The sequence below is a fragment of the Callorhinus ursinus genome, unplaced genomic scaffold (assembly GCF_003265705.2).
Source record: "Callorhinus ursinus isolate GAN/ISIS: 27379988/994484 unplaced genomic scaffold, GSC_fseal_2.0 scaffold11, whole genome shotgun sequence".
Lineage (NCBI taxonomy): Eukaryota > Metazoa > Chordata > Mammalia > Carnivora > Otariidae > Callorhinus > Callorhinus ursinus.
Window position 1 is genome coordinate 38,125,148 of NW_027397073.1, and position 23,351 is coordinate 38,148,498.

General features: G+C 36.0%; 1 protein-coding gene across 13 annotated transcripts in view; it reads left to right on the forward strand.

The window, feature by feature from the left end:
- Positions 1 to 23,351, forward strand: part of NOL4 (nucleolar protein 4) — a 422,575-nt gene that overhangs the window by 296,241 nt on the left and 102,983 nt on the right. For 9 of the 13 annotated variants that reach the window (XR_012380046.1, XR_012380047.1, XM_025886832.2 and 6 more), the window contains 2 exons: positions 10,139 to 10,318; positions 11,037 to 11,228. Coding sequence is in view for 11 of the 13 variants with exons in the window: in XM_025886832.2 (XP_025742617.1) it covers positions 10,139 to 10,318; positions 11,037 to 11,228 (372 nt within the window). In the remaining 2 variants the exon portion in view is untranslated. The remainder of the gene's footprint in view (positions 1 to 10,138; positions 10,319 to 11,036; positions 11,229 to 23,351) is intronic. The other 4 variants (XM_073898360.1, XM_025886833.2, XM_073898353.1 and 1 more) reach the window with 1 other exon arrangement.

A 23,351-nucleotide genomic window follows, 5' to 3' on the forward strand; every position in this document is an offset into this window, starting at 1 on the left:
CTTCATGTACAACCCAGTCACTTTTCAAACTGCTGCCACTGTGCTGTGTCTAGGAGTGTGTGAGATAGCATGCTTACCCTTTACAAGCAGAGTAGCGGAGTCTTGGTTTCTTATACTCATCCAGTTCTCCTGGAGTTAAGCATCCCTGATTTTTAAAGCTTCCAGAGTTAAGCCCCACTGTTCTTCAAAGCCAGACTTTCTGGGGTTTTGTTATCCTGGTGCAGATCCCCTGTGCCAGGGATGACTAATCTAGGGATTAATTCCCTTACTCCTCCAGGGGGACCTCTTGTCTGTGATAGTCCTCCTTGCCAGGCTGACCTCAGGTGATACTAGTGCATGCCAATTGAGAGAACCACTGTGCTAGCCAACATACATCTTGAAGAACAGGCTTGAAAAACTTGTATTATTTTGAAGTACCAAAGATGTAGCTTTAGTTTTAAAATTATTAAGTGAGAGATTACCTTTCAGAGGTTATGATGAAAAGGAATGATATTGAAATAGCTAAAATTTCATGAGAATTTTCAAAGTAATTGTTAAATTTGGTTCATTATTGAACAATGTCAAGATGAAATGTCAACTGTGACTTATTTATCCAAAAACTGTTTAAGATTAATCTCAATCATTGGAAAGCATTTACACAATGGTAAATCAATAAACCAAATAATAAATACCAGTCCATGGTTATATAAATGGATAATTGCAGATTTGAATGCAATTGTAAGTAATAATACAGAGATGTCTTGTGAAATATGACATTTCAACTACCGGGTGGAAAAATCTTTTTGACAAAACAAGTGAGAAATTACAAATGCCTAATTTGAGATATATGAAGACTATATCATTTTGTTTTCTTTATATTTAATAAGTGAAAGAAAACTCAGATAAAGTATTAATGGAATATGAAAAACAATAAAAGAGAAGGGACCTCCATAGACGTTCTGACACTGAAAAGTAACTGATTTGTATTAAAAATTTTCAGATCTTACTAAAGGCAGTATTTAGGAGTAAGAAAAATATAATTAATGATGAAGAATGAATTATATTAACACAATAGGAGAAGATTTAAATTTCATATTGAACTTGACAGAGTATACCAATATTAAGAAAACATAATCTCATAAAATGCCACTTTAATGAAGACAATCATTCACTTCACAGGAAAACTTGAAATGCCCTAAAAATTCATAGGTTAGACATGAAGAGAACTTGATTAAGGGTTTTCTCAACAGAAAACGATGTAACAATCACATGATATTGGCAATAATTAATTTGAAGTGAGTCATAATTTTTTTGTTGCTAAAGGGTCTTGCCTTAGTGTTGGTGGCTGCTTACTGATCAGGGTGGTGGATGCTGAAAGTTGAGGTGGCTGTGGCAATTTCTTAAAATAAGACAACAGTGAAGTTTGCGAATTGGACTCTTCCTTTTACAAACAATTTATCTCACATGCAGTGCTGTTTGATAGCATTTGACCCAGAGAACTTCTTTCACAATTGGAGTCCATCGTCAAACCCATCAGTGCTTTATCAACTGGGTTTTTTTTAACAGTCTAAATCCTTTGTTGTCATGTCAACAGTCTTCACAGTGTCTTTACTAGGAGTAGATTCCATCTTAAGAAACTACTTTCTTTGCTCATCCATAAGAAGCAACTCATCCATTCAAGTTTTATCATGAGATTGCAGCAATTCAGTCATGTCTTCAGTTTCCACTTCTAATTCTAGTTCTCTTGTTATTTCTACAACATCTGCAGTTATTTCCTCCACTGAAGTCTTTTTTTTTATTTTTTATTGTTATGTTAATCACCATACATTACATCATTAGTTCTTGATATAGTGTTCCATGATTCATTGTTTGTGCATAACACCCAGTGCTCCACGCAGGACGTGCCCTCCTTAATACCCATCACCAGGCTAACCCATCCCCCCACCCCCCTCCCCTCTAGAACCCTCAGTTTGTTTTTCAGAGTCCATCGTCTCTCATGGTTCCTCTCCCCCTCCGACTTACTCCCCTTCATTCTTCCCGTCCTGCTATCTTCTTCTTTTTCTTTTTTCTTAACATATCTTGCATTATTTGTTTCAGAAGTACAGATCTGTGATTCAATAGTCTTGCACAATTCACAGCACTCACCATAGCACATACCCTACCCAATGTCTTGAATCTCTCAAAGTCCTTTATGAGGACTGGAATCAACATTTTTTTTTTCTTTTTATAGATTTTATTAGAGAGAGAGAGCAGGGTGAGAGGGTGGGCAGAGGCAGAGGGAGAGGTAGTCTCAAGCAGACTCTGCAATGAGCATGGAGCCCAATGCAGGGCTTGATCTCCTGACCCTGAGATCATATCCAGAGCTGAAATCAAGAGTTGGATGCTTAACTGACAGCCATCCAGGCACCCCTGGAATCAACTTCTTATAAACTCCTGTTAATGTTGATATTTTAATCTTTTCCTATGAATCACAAATGTTCTGAATGGCATCTAGAATGGTGAATCCTTTCCAGAAGGCTTTCAATTTACTTTGCTCAGATCCATCAGAAGAATTGCTATATATGGAAATTTAACTTTATGAGATGTATTTCTTAAATAAGACTTGAAATTCAAAATGACTCCTTGATCTGTGGCCTACAGGATGGATGTTGTGTTAGCAGGCATAAAACCATTGGTTTTATTGTACATCTCCATGAGAGATGAAGTGACTAGGTGCATTGTCAATGAATAGTAATGTTTTGAAAGGAATCTTTTGTTTTTTCTAAGTCTCAACATTGGGCTTAAAATGTTCAGTCAACCATGATGTAAACAAATGTGCTGTCATCAAGGTTTTGTTTTTCCATTTATAAAGCAAAGGTAGAATGGATTTGGCATAATTCTTAAGGACCCTAGGATTTTCTTAATGGTCAGTAAGCATTAGCTTCAACTTAGTCACCAGCTGCATTGACTCCTAACAAGAGAGTCAGTCTGTCCTTTGAAGTTTTGAAGCCAGGCATTGACTTCTCTCTAGCTATGAAAATCCTAGATAGCATCTTCTTCCAATATAAGGCTGTTACTTCTTGTATTTAAAATTTGTTATTTAGTGTAGCCACCTTTATTATCTTAGCTAGATCATCTGCATAATTTGCAGCAGCTTCTACATCAGCACTTGCTGCTTTACCTTGCACTTTGATGTTAGGGAGATAGCTTCTTTCCTTAAACCTCATAAACCACTCTCTGCTAGCTTCAATGCCATTGGAATTTTCATGTGTCTAAATAAGTTTTATTTAGAGTTAGGGCCTTGCTCTGGATTAGTCTTTGGCTTAAGAGAAAGCTGTGGCTGGTTTGATCTTCTCTACAGACCACTAAAACTATCTCCATATCAGCAATATTATTGTTTCACTCTCTTATTATTCATGTGTTCCCTGGAATAGCACTTTTAATTTCCTTCAAGAACTTTTCTTTTTTTTTTTTTTAAGATTTTTTATTTATTTGACAGAGAGAGACACAGCGAGAGAGGGAACACAAGCAGGGGGAGTGGGAGAAGGAGAAGCAGACTTCCTGCTGAGCAGGGAGCCCAATGCGGGGCTCAATCCTAGGACCCTGGGATCATGACCTGAGTCGAAGGCAGACGCTTAACGACTGAGCCAACCAGGTGCCCCTAAGAACTCTTCCTTTGCATTCACAATTTGGTGGCACAAGAGGCCTCACTTTTGGCCTGTCTCCACTTTCAATATGCTTTCCTCACTAAGCTTAATCATTTCTAGCTTTTGATTTAAAGTGAGAGACATGTGACTCACTTGACAGAGGCCATTAGAAGATTATTAATTGGCCTGATTTCAATTTTGTTGTTATCTTAGGTAATAGGAAGGCCTGAGGAGAGGGACAGAGATGTGGTAACAGCTGGTCAGTGGAGCAGTCAAAACACAAACACTTTCTCAAGTTCACTGTCTTTTATGGGCATGGTTTGCAATGCCCCAAAACAATTACAATAGTAATATCAGAGATCACTGATCGCAAGTCACCATAACAATTACAATAATGAAGAAAAACGTTGAAATAGTGTAAGCATTACCAAGTGTGACACAGAGACACAAAGTGAGCTTAATGCTGTTGGAAAAATGATGCTGATAGAGTTGCTTGACACAGGGTTGCCAAAACCTTCAATTTGAACTACCCTCCCCCCAAAAAACCTCACAATATCTGTAAGATTCCATAAAAGTATGTCTGTCCACCTCTTAAATCTCTTGTAATGTGTCACTTGTTTTTCTGGTGTCATTTATTGCAGAACCAAAGTCAGTTGTCCTATATAATGTCTCATAATTTGGGTTTCTCTTTGCTTTCTCTGGTGTCATTTAACTTGTTATTCTATCTGCCTTATTTCTTGTAAATGGAAGTTAACCCTGGGCTAGTGTTTTTCAAACTTTAGAGAGCATTAGAATACCCTAGAGGGCATGTGAAAACATAGATTGCTGGGTCTAGCCCCAAGGTGTCTGATTCAGGTGGTCTTGGATGGGGGCCAATAATCTGTATTTATAATAAGTTCCCAGGAGATGCAGTCACTGCTGATATAACAAGCACTCTTTGAAAACCATTGCTTCTAGACTACTCATATTTTTAATGATTCTAAGATTGCCCAATATATTTAGTAATCAATAATATATTTTTAAAAGCTGACTGAATTCAGTAAAGTTACAAAATACCAAATATACAGAAATCTGTTGTGCTTCAACTATACTTCAATTAAAAACTTATTTCTATACATTAATAACAATTATCAGAAAGAGAAATTTAGAAAACTATCTCATTAAAAATTACCTAGGAATGAGCTTAACCAAGGAGGTGAAAGACCTATGCACTGAAAAGTGTAAGACATTGATGAAAGAAATTAAAACTGATACAAATGGAAAGATATTCCATGCTGATTGATTGGAAGAAATAATATTACTATCCCAAGTAATCTAGAGATTCAATGCAGTCTTATCAAATAAATAAAATTTATTTAGACACATGAAAATTCCAATGGCATTTTTCATAGAAATAGGAAAAATAATCCTAAAATTTGTATGGGCCCACAAAAGACCCTAAATAGCCAATGAAATCTTGACAAAGAAAAACAGAGCTGGAAGCATCATGCTCCCTGATTTCAGTATGTACTACAAAACTATATTAATTGAAACTATATAGTATTGGCATAAAAACAGACACATAGATCAGTGGAACACAATAGAAAGACCAGAAATAAACCCATACCTATATGGTCAACTAATCTGTGACAAAGCTAAGAACAGACCATGGGGAATGACAGTGTCTTCAATAAACAATGTTAGGAAAATTGGACAGCTGCATGCAAAAGAATAACACTAAGCCACTACCTAACACCAAGTACCTAAATGAACTTAAAATGTTTTAAAAGACTTGAAGTAAGACATGAAACCCCATAAGAAAATATAGGCGGTAACTTCCTTGATGTCTGTGTCGGTGATGATTTTTGGATTTGACATCAAAAGCGAAAGAAACAAAAGCAAAGGTAAACAAATGGAACTACCTCAAACTAAAAAGCTTTTGCACAGTGAAGGAAACCAATGAACAGGAGAACATACTTGCAAATGTTGTATTCAATAAGAGGTTATGATCCAGAATATATAAGAACTCCTACAATATCAAATCATTTTTATATACCTGAAACTAATATAATGTTGTTTGTCAATTATAACTCAATTAAAAAAGTAACTGGCAAATTTTTAAATTGCAATTTAAAAATTAAATTATCTTCTGTACAACTCTAACATATAAGCAATCACTTATTCAGAAAACATTTATTACCTTATTCCCACTATGTGCTTGACATTGTGCAAGGTTTTAAGGATGGAAAAGACATGGTCTCTGAGTGACCCCAACATCAATTCACTCTTAGGCTGTGTGAAAGATGGACATATAAGCTAACTTGTATTATATTTCATGATCAGTGCTGTGACAGAGCTACATACAGGCTATTATGAAAGCATGGATGCCTGCCACTCAATTCATGAGAATCTTACCTTATTTAGGGCATGATAAAGAAATGAAAGGTTTGTTTTTATTTCCCTTGGCTATATATATCACAAATTGCCCCTCTAGCCTCCGCTGGGTCTCCTATCAAGCACTATGGATGGTCTTGCTCTCTGGGCCATTCTGTGTTCTGACCACAGAGTAAGCAAACAGATTAAGCTTTCTTTCTAGGGCAGGGAAGTGAGGTTTCCTAGGTCCAGAGCTGGCAGTTCTATTAGGGTGGTAAAAACAAGAGAAAATAGAAGTGCAAATGTATTTTTCAAGAAGTCTTTGCTAAGGAGAGCCACAGGTTATCTCAAGAGGAAAAAATGGAATATGTAATCAAGGCAAAGATATACTTTTGGCCCCATGAACTAACACGTGTGTTATGAGAATAAGCAAGTTTTCATCTTCTATAGGGCCTAAGTGGTGATTCCTTAACATTTTGGTTTTTTTAAGATTTGATTTGCGGGCACCTGGGTGGCTCAATCAGTTAAGCATCTGCCTTCAGGTCAGGTCACGATCTCAGGGTCCTGGGATGCAGCCACGCATCAGACTCTTTGCTTGTTAGGGAGCCTGCTTCTCCCTCTCCCTCTGCCTCTCACCCTGCTTGTGCACTCTCTCACTGTCAAATAAATAAAACCTTTAAAAAAAGATTTAATTTGGATTTTTTCAATTTATATCTGGAATATGAAAATAATTGCTCCTGAAACTAAGTCTTCTTAGAGTATGGTCATCCAAAGTTCTTAATAAAGTAAGGTAGGTTTATGGTGTAGAGACTGCAATATTTTATGTGGGTTGTTAAAAGACTATAGTAATTTTTATGACTTCATTCTAGATTATCATCCCAATATCCATATTCCCCATTTTTTAAAAAAGGACTTTATTTTTTAGAGCAGTTTTAAGTTCACAACAAAATTGAGAAGATGCAGAGATTTCCATACACCCCCTGCCGCTATGCATGTATAGCCTCCCTCATTATCAACATCACTTACCAGAGTGGTGCGTTTGTTATAACTGATGAATCTACAATGAGAAACTATAAACATCCAAAGTCCATGGTTTATATTAGGAGTTGTGGTGGTGTACATCCTATGGGTTTGTACAAATATATAGTGACATGTATGTACAATTATAGTATCAAATAGAGTATTCTCAGGGCCCTGGAAATTCGCTGTGCTCCACTTATTCATCCCCCATCCCCCATCCCCCACAAACCCTGGCAACCAGTGATCTTTTAACTGTTCATGGTTCTGCTTTTTCCAAAATGTTTTATAGCCCAAATCATACAATATGTAGTCTTTTCAGATTGGATTCTTTCACTTAGTAACAGGTATTTGGTGTTCCTTCACGTCTCAATTAGCTCATCTCTTTTTAGTATTGAATAATATTCCCTTATCTGGATGTACCACTGTTTATGCATCCATTCACATACTGAAGCATATCTTGATTGCATTTGTTTTAGCAATTCTGAATAAAGCTGCTATAAAATCCCTGTGCAGTTTTTTTGTGTAGACATAAGTTTTTAACTCAGGATAAATACCAAGGAGCATGACTGTTGACTCATACGATGAGTATGTTTAGTTTTGTAAGGAACTGCCAAACTGTCTTCCAAAGTGGTTTTACCGTTTTGCATTCCCATCAGCAGTGAATGAGTTCCTGTTGTTCCACATCCTCACCAGCATTTGATGTTGATGTTGATATTCCAGATTTTGGCCATTCTAATAGGTGTATAGTGGTATCTGATTGTTATTTTAATTTGCATTTCCGTGATAACATATGATGTGGAGCTTCTTTGAAATGTCTATTTGCCATCTGTTTATCTCTTTTGGTGAGTTATCTCTTAAGGTTTGGGGCCCATATTTTAATCAGGTTGTTTGCTTTCTTATCATTTAGTTTGTAGTGTTCTTTGTGTATTTTGGCTAACAATCCTTTATCAGAGGTGCCTTTTGTAAATATTTTCTCCTAATCTGTGACTTGGCTTCATCCCCCCATTTTTTAAGACCAAATAATTTTGTAGAAAAGGGGACACTGCTGACAGTCTTAAATGCTGTTTCTGTAGAGAACATTTCTTTGTTGCTGTGAGAGAAGAAGTAGAGGTCATGTGTTGGTGCCTATCTCAGTCTAGCTTGAAAGAAAATGCAAATTAACATGAAAAGTAGAGAACAATGATAGTGTTTAATTCTGTGTCAAATGTCATAGTATATTAAGACTTCACAGTTTAGAGAAACATTGAAGGAGACTGAGAAAGAAGAGGGAATCTTGGTGGAAATTGAATTTACTTGGACTGGCCTTGAAAGCTAGTTAATAGTATCTTCAACAGTGAAAGAGGCAGGAAATGACACTCCAGCTGAGAAACTGGATTCAGAGTTATACAAATTTCAGTTTATATTAAGGAAAAATTGATTATGTTTTAGATTTAGATTCTCAATATTCTCAGGTCTGTAAGACTGGGTCTTCTTTACCCAGAGGGAGTAGAGGTGTAAAACGATGTCATTCCAAATGGTTCTGTTTATAGCAGACGGCAAGGTTGTGTATTTCACGTGGCATGTGGAAAGAATATATTAGCCCAACATATTTGCATTCAGTGTATTGTAACATTTTTTAAAATGTTGCACATTGGCATTAAAAATATATAGTATATTTTTCAAACCTATGGAATATTTGCCTTACATTTTTTAAGGTAAATCTACCTTGTTAATAATTTGAAATACTATAATATTACAGTAATATAAAATATGTTTTTTAAATTGTAACTTTATTTTTTATGTCAGGGATCTATTCTACTTTTATTATTCTTCCTCTGATTATGCAGTAATAAGATATTACCGTGATCCTTACAACATACTACACATATGTTATCGCACATAGGCATTTTTGAACACCACTGATTTAAAATTTCCCATTGTGAGGTTCTTTCAAAAGTATTTTACTTTTTTGATTTGAGGATGCTGCTGCTGTTTACAGAGATATCTATTTCACTGAGGTCACCTATGTATCTAAATTCTCATATGTGAAATTTGGGTTGTTAATCTGGCCTAACCATGATTGATTTCTGTACCACTCCAGACTCAATTGGATTGTTAATCTGGCCTTACCATGATTGATTTCTATACCACTCCAGACACAGTCTACTGTTATTTAAGATTTAAGCAAAGAGAAAATGAAGGGGGATGGGGTGTAGAAGAGGTAGAGTATCACACAGCTGATGGGTTAATTTCAGGCACAGTTGAATCTATAATCTCAGATGATGTTATTAGGAGTCTATTCTGCTTAGCCTTGCTGGATTCAACTTGATTTCAGTTACCCAGAGGTAAAGTTGGGGCACAGCTGGGGTAGAGAAGGTTGCTGCCCGGGGATTGGCACTTCTCACCTAGGGGAGCAGAGGCTGTTTCTGAAAGGCAAAGGTGCTGTATGGACAAAGAAGTAGGAGATACCACTGCAGGACCCATGGTTAGTCTTGAACATGGTTATCGAAGTTTGTGAGAACTGTGCCGGCTGGCATTCATCTTCCATTAAGCATTAGGAAGCATTAAGCTTAACGTGATTCAGAGTAAACCTGGTTCCTTTTTTCTAGACCAAAATTCAGTGCCATCCTAAGACTCACAGACAATTTAAAAACTGATTTTCAAGACTTTGTCTTATAATTAGCACCCCTAGCATCAATATTTTGTGTAGTCCTTGTTGGGCAAATCAATTAAATATATCCACCCCTCAGTTTCCTTATCTGTTTAAAAAAAAAAATACTGATACGGTTAGATTGACTAACCTCTGAGGTCATTTCTGTTTCTAAGAATATATGATTCAGTGATTCTCTCACAAAGGTGATTACAGGTTGATTTTTCTTTTTTTTTTTTAAGTATGTATATTGAGTGGAAACTGTCTTTGCTCTCAAAAAGCTAAATCCAATAGAACTTTCTGCAGTGATAGAAATGTTCTCTGCAGCTATTGAGCACTTGTAATGTAACTGGTGTGACTGAGGAGATGGATTTTTCATCTAAACTTCATTAATTTTGATTCAAATTAAAATAGCCACAACTCTGGGATTAACTTCTTTCAGCAAGATTTTTGAGAAACCATTGAAATTAAAAACAGAATTTATATGCTCTGCGATAAACACAAAAACAGCAATTTGCCCCTTTCTTTTCAGTCTCCTGCACATAGCTACTCAAGCTACGACTCTGGCAAAAATGAGAGCGTAGACCGAGGTGCCGAGGACCTATCTCTAAACAGAGGAGATGAGGATGAAGATGACCATGATGACCACGACGATTCTGAAAAAGTGAACGAGACAGATGGCGTTGAGGCCGAGCGGCTGAAAGCTTTTAATGTGAGTCTGGCCACCCTCCCTGTGTGGCTTACTTTTGACCACTTCACTTTCATGTTGTTGCTTGCTGGTAAATGTGGATATTCTAGAGACATGTCTGTTAATTTACAGAAGGATTTAAAAAGTACATGAAACACTCTTTGCCAACCAGACACCAGAATTGCTGTGTTTTGTTTTAGAATTTTAAAGCCAAATGTGAGCTGAAAACTGGATTTGTGTTGTGTGAGTATGCATGTTTACCTAGTGGATGAGGGGGCCTCAGCTTCTTCCTCGGAAGACTATGCCCGTCTTCAGTTATTTCTCTTGCCTTCCCGGCTTATCTAATCATGCATGACAAAAGAGTCCATTGTTTTCAGAGATTAGTGCACTGTGCAGCATAGCAATGTAGCAGTCGCATTTATCATTAATGGAGAATTTGATGGGGTGCTTAATTGTCACAGTCTACTGTTATTTCCTGATTTTTTTTTCCTACACGATAGTCTATACTTTTCTGTCTGTCTGTCTGTCTGTCTGCCTCTCTCTTTTTTCTCTCTATTTTTTATCCAACCATTTAGAAAGCCTTTAAAGGGTGTTTGCTTAAAATTTCTGGCTTTCCATTGCAAAGTTCTTCAGTGCATAAGGCAGAAAAGAGTATTTTCCTATCGGTAATCAAGACAGGAAGCTAGGAACAGCAGACAGCAGCCCTCCAAACCCTTCTCCTCTGTCTCCCTCTTGCCAACAGATGTTTGTCAGGCTGTTTGTAGATGAAAACTTGGACCGAATGGTCCCAATCTCTAAGCAGCCCAAAGAAAAGATCCAGGCTATCATTGACTCATGCAGGCGACAATTCCCTGAGTATCAAGAGCGTGCCAGAAAACGTATACGTACTTACCTCAAGTCCTGCAGGCGGATGAAAAGAAGTGGTTTTGAGATGGTGAGTTTTGAATTAAAACACAGCCCTAGATTCCATCAAAATCCCACATGTAAACCATGACACTATTTTTTTTTTCATCTTAGTGTCTTTTTTATTTTTTCCATAATGTCAGGTCCAAGGGGTTTTTGTTTGCTTGTTTGTTTTTTCCCCTTCTCCTTTTCATCTTTCTGAAGTATTTATCCCCTTTGTTATTCAATGAGGAATACCTGGTGAGACCAGCACTCACAGGCACACATGGTACCATGTCACAGGAGATGAGGGGGATCTGAGTTAAAAACCAATGAGAACCAGGATCTCATTCGTGTTTGTTTTCTGTCAGTACTGAAGCAGATATAAGGTTAATCAAGTCTTCAACTGAAGCACAGGTTGTTGCTTTAGATGGTATATGAGAATGGCTTTCTCTAACCAAAGGAAATGGATGGATCCACCTAAATAATACTGTTTTCATACCAGTGTTTAATAAGTAGCAAGCCTTGAGAGTAAAGATCAGGGAATGAAAATCCTCATGTGAAAAAGAAGGCTTTGTTGTACTCAGTGTATTTGTGTACTTGTGGATGGTAATATGAGCTTTTCTATTCATCTAGGCTTTACAGATGGATGAGATTATGTTGACATTAGTTATTTATGGGTGGAAATCAGATATCAGTGGTTTTCCAACTTTATTCTATTTCACCTTGCACTAATTGCTATTCCTAGAAATAGTGTATATGTTTACAATGTATTTTTTTAATTTTTGTTTTTTATGTATGAAAGCAGAAATGTATTAGAAATTTTCTGAAGCCTTTTTTTTTTTTTTTTTTTCCTTTCTTGGCTCCATCAAAGCCAAGACTGCTGGTGTTTGTGATCAGTGCCTGTCTTGTGTTAGTTGTAATGGAGTAGTGTTGGTGAAGCTAGGAGAGGTTTCAGAGATGTCATATAGGAGAAATAGGTTCTTAGATTTCAATGAAATGACAAAAGCAATAAATCCACTATCTACTATCAATTCTTCTTCACTGGCTTCTAAAAATACCTTCAATATTTTTTTCTTTTTGAGAGAGAGAGAGAGCTTGTGCTGGGGGGGAGGGGCGGAGGGAGAAGGAGAGAGAGAATCTTAAGTAGGCTCCTCACCCAGTATGGAGACCAACATGGGGCTCAGTCTCATGACCCTGAAATCATGATCTGAGCCTAAATCAGGAGTCTGATGCTTAGCCCTTTGAGCCACTCAGGTGCCCCCACTTTGATATTCTTTAAAACAGCATGACTTTATAGAGAGGCAGTCTGCCTAGATAGTACCAACCACAAGATTCAGTCCCCAGAGAGCCTGGTTTGGAGTTCTGGATCCACCACGTTGTAACTGTGTGACTGGCACGTTACTTCAGCGACCTGGACTCAGATGCCTCTTCTAGAGGTGTTAACTTCTAATTCATAAAGTTGTGAGAATTATATAAGTTGTCACTTGTAAAGCTCTGCAAACCATTTCTGACACATAGTAACCACTCCATACATCTTAACTGTGACAATATTTTCAAATATTATTCAATCTATCATCCGATAAAAGCTTCCCAAAATGTTTGTATTAAACAATCACAGAATACTCCATTTAAGTACTTGTTTACATCTCAGAATAATAACTATATTGAAGTCAGAGTTGGTAGTGCATAAGTCATTTTAAAATCAAAATGGCATTTCTGTGCCTGATCAAACTAAATTATGACCGTAGAGGTATAGGAGAGGAGGGTTTGCTTGAAGAAAATAAAGCTATTTCTCCCATTACTGAATTATTTAAAAATTATTATTACCTACTCAATAGAAGAGAGATGACAGAGAGAGGGTATCTAAACAGGTATAAAAGCCTAGAGTCCCAGCATTGACATTTGGCTCAGAACACTGGGCAGCTGATGTAAAATTGCAATTGAACCTAAATATGTCTCATTCAGAATACAATGTACAATATTTACTTTTCTTTTTCAGTAACAATAAAGATGATATCCTATACCAAGGTTTTTATTTTAACAGCATCTGGCATTTCCATTTTTGGAGATATTTATTTGGAGATTCTTTGGTAAAATTTATTTTCCATTAATTATTCTTTATGAGAAAAATTATCATCATGTAAAATTCTTAATTTCTCTAAGGCATATTTGAAACTTTCACAGGTTTTTCTATTGCTTGTATTTATTTACTTCAATATGGGCATCTATTTGTTGTATACCCTGTGCTATGCATAGAGAAGAACAAAAGTTGACTAATTCAAAGTCAAGGAGTTTTACAAACTAATCACAAAGAAATATGCTGTAAAGAAATGCTATTTTAATTAACTTTTATTTTTTATTGATTCACTTGTTCATTTATTCATTAATGTACATACCATTCTACAAAGTAATAAGCAGAAATATTAGAGATTTCTAACCAGTTATTTAGGAAATATAACATGTTCCCTGATATTATGATTCATTGAGGTGACAAGTTGTGGGAAGTGAAATACCTAAGTAATAATATAAGGCCTAATATAATTAAATGTTAAGTGAACAACATGAATGAAAATTTTTATCATAGGTTAGGGCTTTTTTTATACACAGGAATATTCTAAAATAACAAATCTGTTCAGTTGACACTTGGAATCTTGATTTTTTTTTTTTTAATGTATTACTTCACTGTCATGGGGCATGGGGATGATTATGTGTCATTTTGAATACTTATCCTTATCTAGAACAGATAGGAAAATGTATGACTAGGGCAGATAGTAATTACAACTAAATATTGTATGTGAATATTTTTCCCTCACTTTTAAAAATTTGATATAAAATAATATCCATAGTTTTTTTTAATTGAAACAGCATTAAATAAAAAACCTTTCTTCTATTGTGTTTTGTGTAGGTAGACATGGAAAAAAAGTCTCATTTTCAGCATGTAGTTGTTTTTACCTACAAATTATTCTGCAATACTTAACAGGTCAACAAGTCAAAATAAGAATTTTTTAATATATTTGTAAAATGAAATTAAGTGTAGGATTATTTGGGGTTTTTAAATTTTTATTTATTTATTTGACAGCATAAGCAGGGGAAGAGGGAGGCAGAAGGAGAAGCAGGCTTTCCATTGAGCAAAGAGCCGGATGTAGGGCTCCATCCCAGGACCCTGGGATCATGACCTGAGCCAAAGGCAGATGCTTAACTGACTAAGCCACCCAGGTGCCCCATTATAGGTTAGGATAAGTGTAGAATTATTTGGTAGGAGATTCCATCTTATAAAATGAAAGTGGCATTCAACAAGCTTATCTCTTCCAGTTATTTGGGGTGTCTAAGCCAGAAGACTCTTTAAGTAGAGTGAAACACAAAATACTGAATTATGTTTTGTGTTGACTTTAAGAAATTCAAAGAGGTAATCCCATAGAAGTGGTTCATCACAACATATATTAGTTGAGAATGTTGGCATTCACTTTTATTAATTTCCCACTGTCATTAATACAAAATATATGCATGGTTAATAATAATTATCCCTTAAGATTTACATGTCAACATAAATACTTTTAATTGACTTCACTGAATGTATACAAATATTAGAGTACATATTTAAGCATTTTTTTATTTCGCTAGAATTATCAAGACCCCACAGATCTTGATTGCTTAAGTAGCCACAATTTCATGCCATCACTCCAAATAGTCTCTGTAATGGGCTAAGTACAATAACTTAGTTATATAACTATAACTATATTCTATATTCTATATTCTTTTAGTACACTTTCACCAATTCACTGCTACTAATCCTTTCAAATCATAAAATCCTCAGTGTTGAATATCAAAGGGCATGTTTTATGAAAAATCTCATAAGTTTGATCCAGAGTACTGTTTTAATTTTCATTAGATTTTTAGAACCCAGTGAATGAGTTAAGCAGCCATTAAATTAATCCTTTAACAAATATATCCAATTGTTACTGATTCGCTCATGCAGCTTTGACTCTCAAATTACTTAACTAGTTTTCTAAAGAATATCTGTTGATTGTTCTAGGAAAAAAAAATTGTGTTTCTTCAAGATGTTCTGATCTTAAAGAGCATGTATAACAGATAAGATCATAAAAGCAAAACTTTATGAACAAGGTGGGATTGGTCCATACCTAAGTATAGTCTGTGTTTTGTGACGTGATTTCTCTTTTTGTGTTCTAACCTTAAGTTAGAGAGTATTTCACCACGCTGCACATGTTTACATATATTTTTTATAAAACTCAAAGGATATTTCGGGGAGCCATTGTAAGACACTTGCAGCCCATAATTCCTACTGTATCTCAAATTGTGCCACTCTACCAAGATAGATCAGGTAGCCTAGATATTTGAATTCAATAAATTCAGCGTCTTGAGAATTACTTGTTTACTTACTTTTTAAATATCATGTGATTAACTATGCTTGAAGAAATAGGTCTATGACATTTTTGTAATATTTTGCATTTTTGTAATATTTTGCTAAGGATGTTGTCCATGAGGCTACTAAATGTCCATAGTATATTACCTTATTTCAGAAACTTCTTTTAAAATGTCATACAAGAAAAAAAGTGCTTCTCCTATGGAAATAGAATGTTTTTCGTTTTCTCTTTACTAGGAAAATGCAACTAAATTTGTTTACTTTTGTGCCCACTGCCAGCAAGTTCAGAGCCAAAGTTTATCTGAAGTCCTAGTTGTATTTTTGTTTAATTGATCATAGAGTGTATATTTCTTTGGTGGCTCTGATATTTATTTTAGGGGAAAATGAGATATAAATTTAAAAAAATTAAATCTAATGGAAACACCATATTTTAATACCATCATCAAAGTTCTTTATTATAGTATTTCTTTTTAAATACATCCTATAGTGCCCTCCTCAGCTATTTGGATACCTGGTCTTCTGAGAAAAGAAGACTCAACTCTTCTTTCATCAGAAAAGAAGTAATGTTTAGGAAATAGTACATTTTTTTAGGGAATTTCACTAATTAAATCATTTGCCTCGAGTTGTCTAATGCAGATGAAAGAGAGATCGGAATTGTTTTCAATTTAAAACTTCTCTGATATGAGCATTGCAAAAGCAACAGTGACACTTGCTATTCATTCTTTAGCAAATGGAGATATTATAAAAAATGAATTAAAGTGCTTCTTTAAACGAAAACTTTGATTAGAGATATAACCATCCCTTCATACAAGGTCATGATTAAAAACTCTATAACAACCTGTGCAGCCATTATTCACATTATTATTTGCACAACTGTGTAGGTTTCTGTCTTTTGTGACCAATTAACTTAATTGATGCTAATTAGCAAACACATTTTGTTTGAATTCCCCACCTGTTACTTGTGCCAACTTTTGGTCTCTCTCTTTTTTTTTTTTTTTTTTAATAAATGTCATCTACCATTCCCCGGGATACTTTTCATGCCATCTTCTGAGTTCTTTATTCAGAGTATTTCTTTTTAATTGCATCCTCTAATATTCTCCTTAATGATTTTGCTATCTGACCTTTTGAATTCACAATTCTTTTACTTTCTCAGTTTCAAGATCTGCATCTCTATTTCACTTTGGCCATTGTTAACATGGATTTACCTTAGTCTAGTTATCAAAGAGTCTGTACAAGCAATATTAAAAACTCTGACAATCATCTAAAATTTTTCAAATATCTGCCACTGTCTTTGCAGAGGAAATGTCCTCATTGTATTTGCCCCTGGATGAGCCCGAAGCCTCTGTTCCCCCATCGTTTAGCCTCCTTCAGGATGTGGCTTCATCAACCATCCCAATGCTCATATTCCCTTTTCATTGAGAGGGAAACTTCTCTTCTGACTTAAAAAAAAAAAAAAAAAGTCCCCAGACTCCAAGAAAATATTTCATCTGGTGTCTCTTCTTCTTCAGTTGAGACCATCCTTCTTTGCCAGGTTTCCTGAAAGATTATTTTATACTCACAGATCACCACCAACTCCCCCAGTGGTCCCTCACATCCAGACTCTGGTTCTCACGACCCTTTTGAATTGGTTCTTTAAAAGAGCACATGACTGCCTTTGTACCAGACCCAAACATTGCATCCTCAATGAGGCTCTTGTTACTCTCCCTCCTTCTTTACTTTTTCTTGCTTTTGAGCCACTTGCTAAGATCCTGGGCTTGGCCATGTACAGCATCTTTCCCTATCTGCAACTGCAGAGGTCTGTTCTGTGTAAGCAACTCTCAACGTTGAATCCCAGTCATCTGCAGAGCTTTTGTGTTTCATTCCAAATGTCAGCCAGATGCTGGCAAATGTATTGTTCTATCTGCAAGGAACTCATTGTATTCTTCATCATTCATCCTCTCCACTGGTCTTTCACCTCATCTACCAAATTACGAGTAAATTCCTCTTGACTTGCCTCTTTCTGGTAATAGTGCCACTAATTGTTGTTTTTACAGCAGTGCTCATAAACCTGGAATGAGATCAGACTCTTTCTTACACTTATGGCTTGCATCTTACCACTCACTGAATTTCGTTTATTTTCTTTGCTGTGATTCCTGAATCAGTCCGATAATTTTGACTTTTGTCAGCTACCATTTTAGTTCTAGCCCTTCATACCTCATACTTATACTCTGACATAATCATAACTCACCTCTCTATTTTCATCTTATGCTCCCTCCCTACCCTCTATTCCTAGGCAGGGACAGAACTAGGATTTGTGCCTGAAAGTTATAAAAGTTGTGCCTTTCATTAAAAGAAAAGTAATACAAAATGTTGAGCAAAAAATTAAGTAGAGGATGAATATTTATTTCTACTTAGAAAAGACACCATACACAAAAAAATTTCAAAAACAGAAGTCATGAAGATTCAAACCCTTTTCCTCTGACATCTCTTGAGACAATTTTCAGACACTCTTACATATAAATACTTCCTGATTTTCACTTGGCTTTCCCTCCCTACCCGGAATGCTTACAATACCCAGAAACTCTGGGAGTCCCATCCAGTTGAGGGACCCTGGTGTCTAAACTTCATTGGCTTTATGAGAAATCTTCCTTTGCTCCTGGAGTAGTCTTCCTCGATTCTCGCTTTGATGACGTCAAACTTTTGCCATCTCAGAACAAATTCTAAGTTTCTTACAATAATAGAGTAAGGCCTTGTGAAACTGAGAGACCTAGATTCAATTCCTGGCTTAGTTCAATCCCTGTACAACTTTGTGTGCTGTTTCTGAATCTCCACTTTTCTAAAGGAGTGGGCTATTGGGGTATTATATGTGATAATGCATATGAAATATTTAGCATCTGATCTGGCCTCTTTCTACCCTTTCTTCTAATATGCTCAGTTATTTCATTTACCACCTTAAGCCATCACATGGGACTTCTGGTACTGTTCTCAGTGTGTGCTCTTGTGGTCCATGATTGTTCTTGACTCAGGGATCATAGATATTGTTTATTAAATATATTAAGGTTGAAGGGTAACTAGAGTGTAAAGAATATAGCCAACATAGTTGGCAGAGTTACTTATCACTGGATCTTTTAGTTTTAGCAAAACGTTGACTTAAGCCTCATGGAGTACCCCTCCCAACCACCCACTTTCCCTCTACAAATACATAAATACTGAGTAGAATATAACAACTTTTTAAATACCTAGCCAAGAGCAAAAGAAAGGAAAGGAAATTTTCAGGCTATGAACTTGATAGGAAACTCATAGCCAGAGTTATAAGCCCTTAATTTGATAGGGTAACAGACTAGCAAGGTAGAAAAACTGAATGTAGGCCAAAAGGTCAGGGTTGCCATCTAAATGCACACTTAAATTCAAGAGATGTGGATTTTGTAACCAGAGAGGAACATGAACTGCAAACTGTATAAGTAGCTGGGCCTCGGGAAGAGCTACTGCCCTATGAAAGGAGAATTAGAAACATCCAGTTACAACTTTCAGAAATAAAATGGCAGGCATTATAAGCATTAAAATTAAAACCTTCCTGGATGGGTTAAATAGCAGATAAGATTCAGCCAAAGAGAAAAATCAATAATCTGGGACATTGAACTACGGAAATTACTTCTAGAAAGAAAAAGACAAATAGGAAAAAAGAAGTGAAGTTGGAAAATAGAATGATAAAGGTAGATCTAAAAGGCATTCCAGAAGAGAAATTAGAGTAAGGACAACATTCAAACAGATGCGAAGGGAGAGTTTTTTAGAATTGAGTAGACCGTTGAATCCTAAGAACAGAGAAATAGACCAGTGCTGAGCAGTGTAAATAAAAACAAATCTGTATCTGTGTACATCATAGCGAAACCACAGCAGACCCAAGAAATTCTTAAATGTCACTATGAAGAAACGAGGTTATCTTAAAACAGAAAACTGAATGAACACACCTCTTTCCTCAAAATAGATACCAGAAGACTGTCTACAAAGGACTAAAGGAGAAATAGTCTTTTTTTTTTTTTTTTTTTGAGAAACTACTTTTAATTAACAAATCAATGCCCAGCTAACCTCTGCTTCCAGAGTAAGACAGTGACCAATGTTACCACTCACAGGCTGGCTGTGGAAGAGCTGAAACATCCTCCAAGCAGAGGGAAGCTGAGCCCTGAAGGAAACAAAGGGAAATAGCAGCATTGCTGAGAAAATCTGAAGAAAAACGCCCTGATTTCACAGTCTAAGAACCGTGGATCTTGGTTCTTAGACCTACTTTACCAGTCGTTACTGGTAGACCTTGTATCCCTGAGCTTCAGTTTCCTCCTGGGAAAAATGGAAACAAATAGCATTTGTTTCGTACATGTCACTTGAAATAACAAATGTAAAAAGTCCTACCTAGCCTAGTACCCAGTATCTGAGGAACATGATAAAATGCAATCTAATTTGGAATTGCATTCCATGGCTCCCTTTATTGGAAAACCCTCACTGTCTCAATCTCTGGAACTAGTTGGAGGTCTAAATCAAATATATCTTTATCTATTTAGTCCTCACTTCTCGCTAAAAGCAGCCTTAAATCTCTCTCTCTTCTGTGTGCAAATTGTACTTTGTGGTACTTTTTTGTAATTTTATCCTGTCTTCTCTTTCTGTTATTTATATATGGGCCTTAGCTCCCTTACAGGAAGTTCTGTTCCTCAAGTACTATGCTGCTTACCTTGTTCATGTCCCTATCACCTACAGTGTTTTACATAGAGTGCAATTAATTGCTCATGAAGGCAGCTCAATATATGTTCAATTCAACTGAATTGACGTTGTCGGATGAAAGACGAATGAATGGACATTTACTAATGTGTTACTTTGTGGTAGAAATTAACTGGGAGATAAGCTAATTTTTGTGTGCTATGTGTTTCACAGTATTCAGCATTTGGCATTTCAATTTTAAAAGTGACTGCTAACTGAAAATCTAATAGGGAAAAAAAAAATCTCCCTAAAGAGAAAAGTTATATTGCATTTAATTTTAATTCTTGTTAACTCTTTAAATACTGTTTTTAAAATATTTTCATCTATTTGGCAGTTTCTGTGAATAGGTAGCGATATTAACTGAATGGGTAGAATTTGTGTACCATGTTGGGTTTCACAAATAAGCTGTTGGGGCAAAGAGACCATGACTGACAATAATCATAAGTATATCTAGTCACTTATTCAAGATTAAAAGATGTTTCCTAGTGGAGATTTAAATAAGTAGTCACTTTGTTAAAAATGATAATATGTCATTTCAGTTGATAATTTAGTTTTTCTTGTCTTGATCAAAGATATTTTCAGATGGGATTAGCCAAACTGGGCTTCTAAGTATTAAATACAAGACATTAAATCCTCATGTATTTGTGAGAGATCATTATTAAAGGCCAATAATGCTCTAAAAATTAAGGCCAAAGTACATACCATTAACTCATAATTATTTTTTTAAGATTTTATTTATTTGAGAGAGAGAGAGAGAGAGATCATGAGAGGGGGGAGGGTCAGAGGGAGAAGCAGGCTCCCCGCTGAGCAGGGAACCTGATGTGGGACTCGATCCCGGGACTCCAGGATCATGACCTGAGCCGAAGGCAGTCGCTTAACCAACTGAGCCACCCAGGCACCCCATTAACTCATAATTATTATCAAAGCTTGGATGAAGGTTAATTAGCATTTCTGTTGAAAACACTTTTTCAATCTCCTTTCAAATAGGTCCAGAGAATTTTCTCAAGAAACTGGGAAGTTCAAGGATTCACACATAGCTGGATCCATAGGGTCAGATGTCAGGGCTTCTCTGCTCTTGTTTCTTAACTATGCTTCTCTTGTGTGTTAGCTTACTTCTCAGACAGGTCCTTGCTACCTGTTATAAAATGCTATCAGCAGCTCTTAGCCTCTCTTCTTAAAACATAGAGTCCAAGAACTGTCTTCTAGCTCCAGATCCCCCTTCCCATGAAAGGACTTTGCTCCTATTTGGATCATATATCCGTCCTTAGATCAGCCACTGAGAACAAAGGGATGAGCTCTCATGATTGTCCACACCCACACCTAAGTCATGGCGAGGATCAGGTCATTGAGAATCTTTGTCATTTTTTTCTACCAAAACCGTATAGGATGAGGAAAGAACAACTAAACTATGATTTTAGTCCACATCCACAAACCTTATCTGAAACCTTGGATCATATGTGGTCCAGAACTCAGAACTTTTCTCAAATTTAGGGCATGTGACAGAGTATATATTCTACTAACTGCATAACACTCACAACAGGGTCTGGGAAAGCCTCTCACAGACAAATATATAAGTATTTCTGCCATAAAAGATATGGATATTCCCAGAAAGTAGGAAAAAGAAAGATTATAAGTATTCTCATGTCAATTTTTTCTGCCAAATTTCCCCAAATTTATCAAAAAAACTTTCAATTTAACAACATGAACAGTACAGAATTGTGATAAAAGATTGTGAATCTGTAATTAACATACTTTATTGCATGTATATTACACCCTACATGCTAGGCATGTATTAGCTTGTAAACTATGATAGCAGAGAGAGTACTGATACTATTTATATATTTGAACTTGACACAATTCCTGACATATAGAATGTGCTCATTAAATACAGTCATTGAATAGATAAGTGAAGATATCAGTGAATTCATGTACATTACCTCATCGTGGAATTGTAACAATTGTCCCATGAGATGGAGACTATATTGCCTCTTCAGAACTTACTGAATGAACCTTAGTTTTGCCATTTGTAAAAATAGAAATAATGATATCTGGCAGGATGAGTGAGGCTCGGGGAGAGTATATAGCAAAAGTGGACAGACTGATTACAAGTAGCTGATCTCATAATAATATCCTAATAGTCTAGCACTTCATTGCTAGACTATTACTTTATTCCACTGATGTATACAAATGAAGCTACTTGGTTAGTAGAAGGGATCCCTTAAGGGCTACAGTTTTCTACACAGCCTATAACAATTATCCCTTTAGGTATAGATATGCCATTTGGGGGAGATAGAATATGCATTTCATCTAAGCTGCAGAATTTTAAGATTATGTATTTTATGAAGTAACAAGATTAGGAAAAATAATCTTAGTGTAGGGCCCTATCTAAACTGATTAATGAATCATTTGCTTCGGTTATTTTGAAAGAGCTCATTCTATATAGAATCTTGGGTGGATGTGCAGTTGCTCCCAATCTGACCTCATTTAATACTTGATCTGGTAAAGCACACACCCTCAATTCTAGCGAGCCTTGCCACTAATAAGTACTATTAACCCATGAATAGAGTCTTACAATCATGATTTCTTGTTACTTTTTTAAACCTGTAAAGAAACAAAACAAAACTGGAGCATCCTAAATGTGTGGCAGAAGTTCAGAGGACCCTAACATTGTTTAGTTTATATTTTATGACCAAAAAAAATGGAATAGTTCGTTGGTGTGGTGGTTTTACATGTGTATATAAGGAAAGGCACCTTTATGTTGTGCCAACAGCAATCACATCTTAAGTGCCCAATTAAAATGTGACTTTTTCAACTCCAAAAGTTCCATGAGACAGTTTAGCCATCTGTTTAATGAAATGACCACCACTGATTTGGTCATAGATAATTATTACAATAAGAACAGTGCTAGGGAAAGATCAACTCATTCCAGTTGAGGATGACAGTTAATTATGAAGAGGTAATTAGTGAAGGTGATTCGCACTGTCTCATCTCCAGGGTAAGAAATAGGTAACAAATCTCACTCTAGGTATAGATCATGTAGTGTGTATGATTATATACATCTTTGAA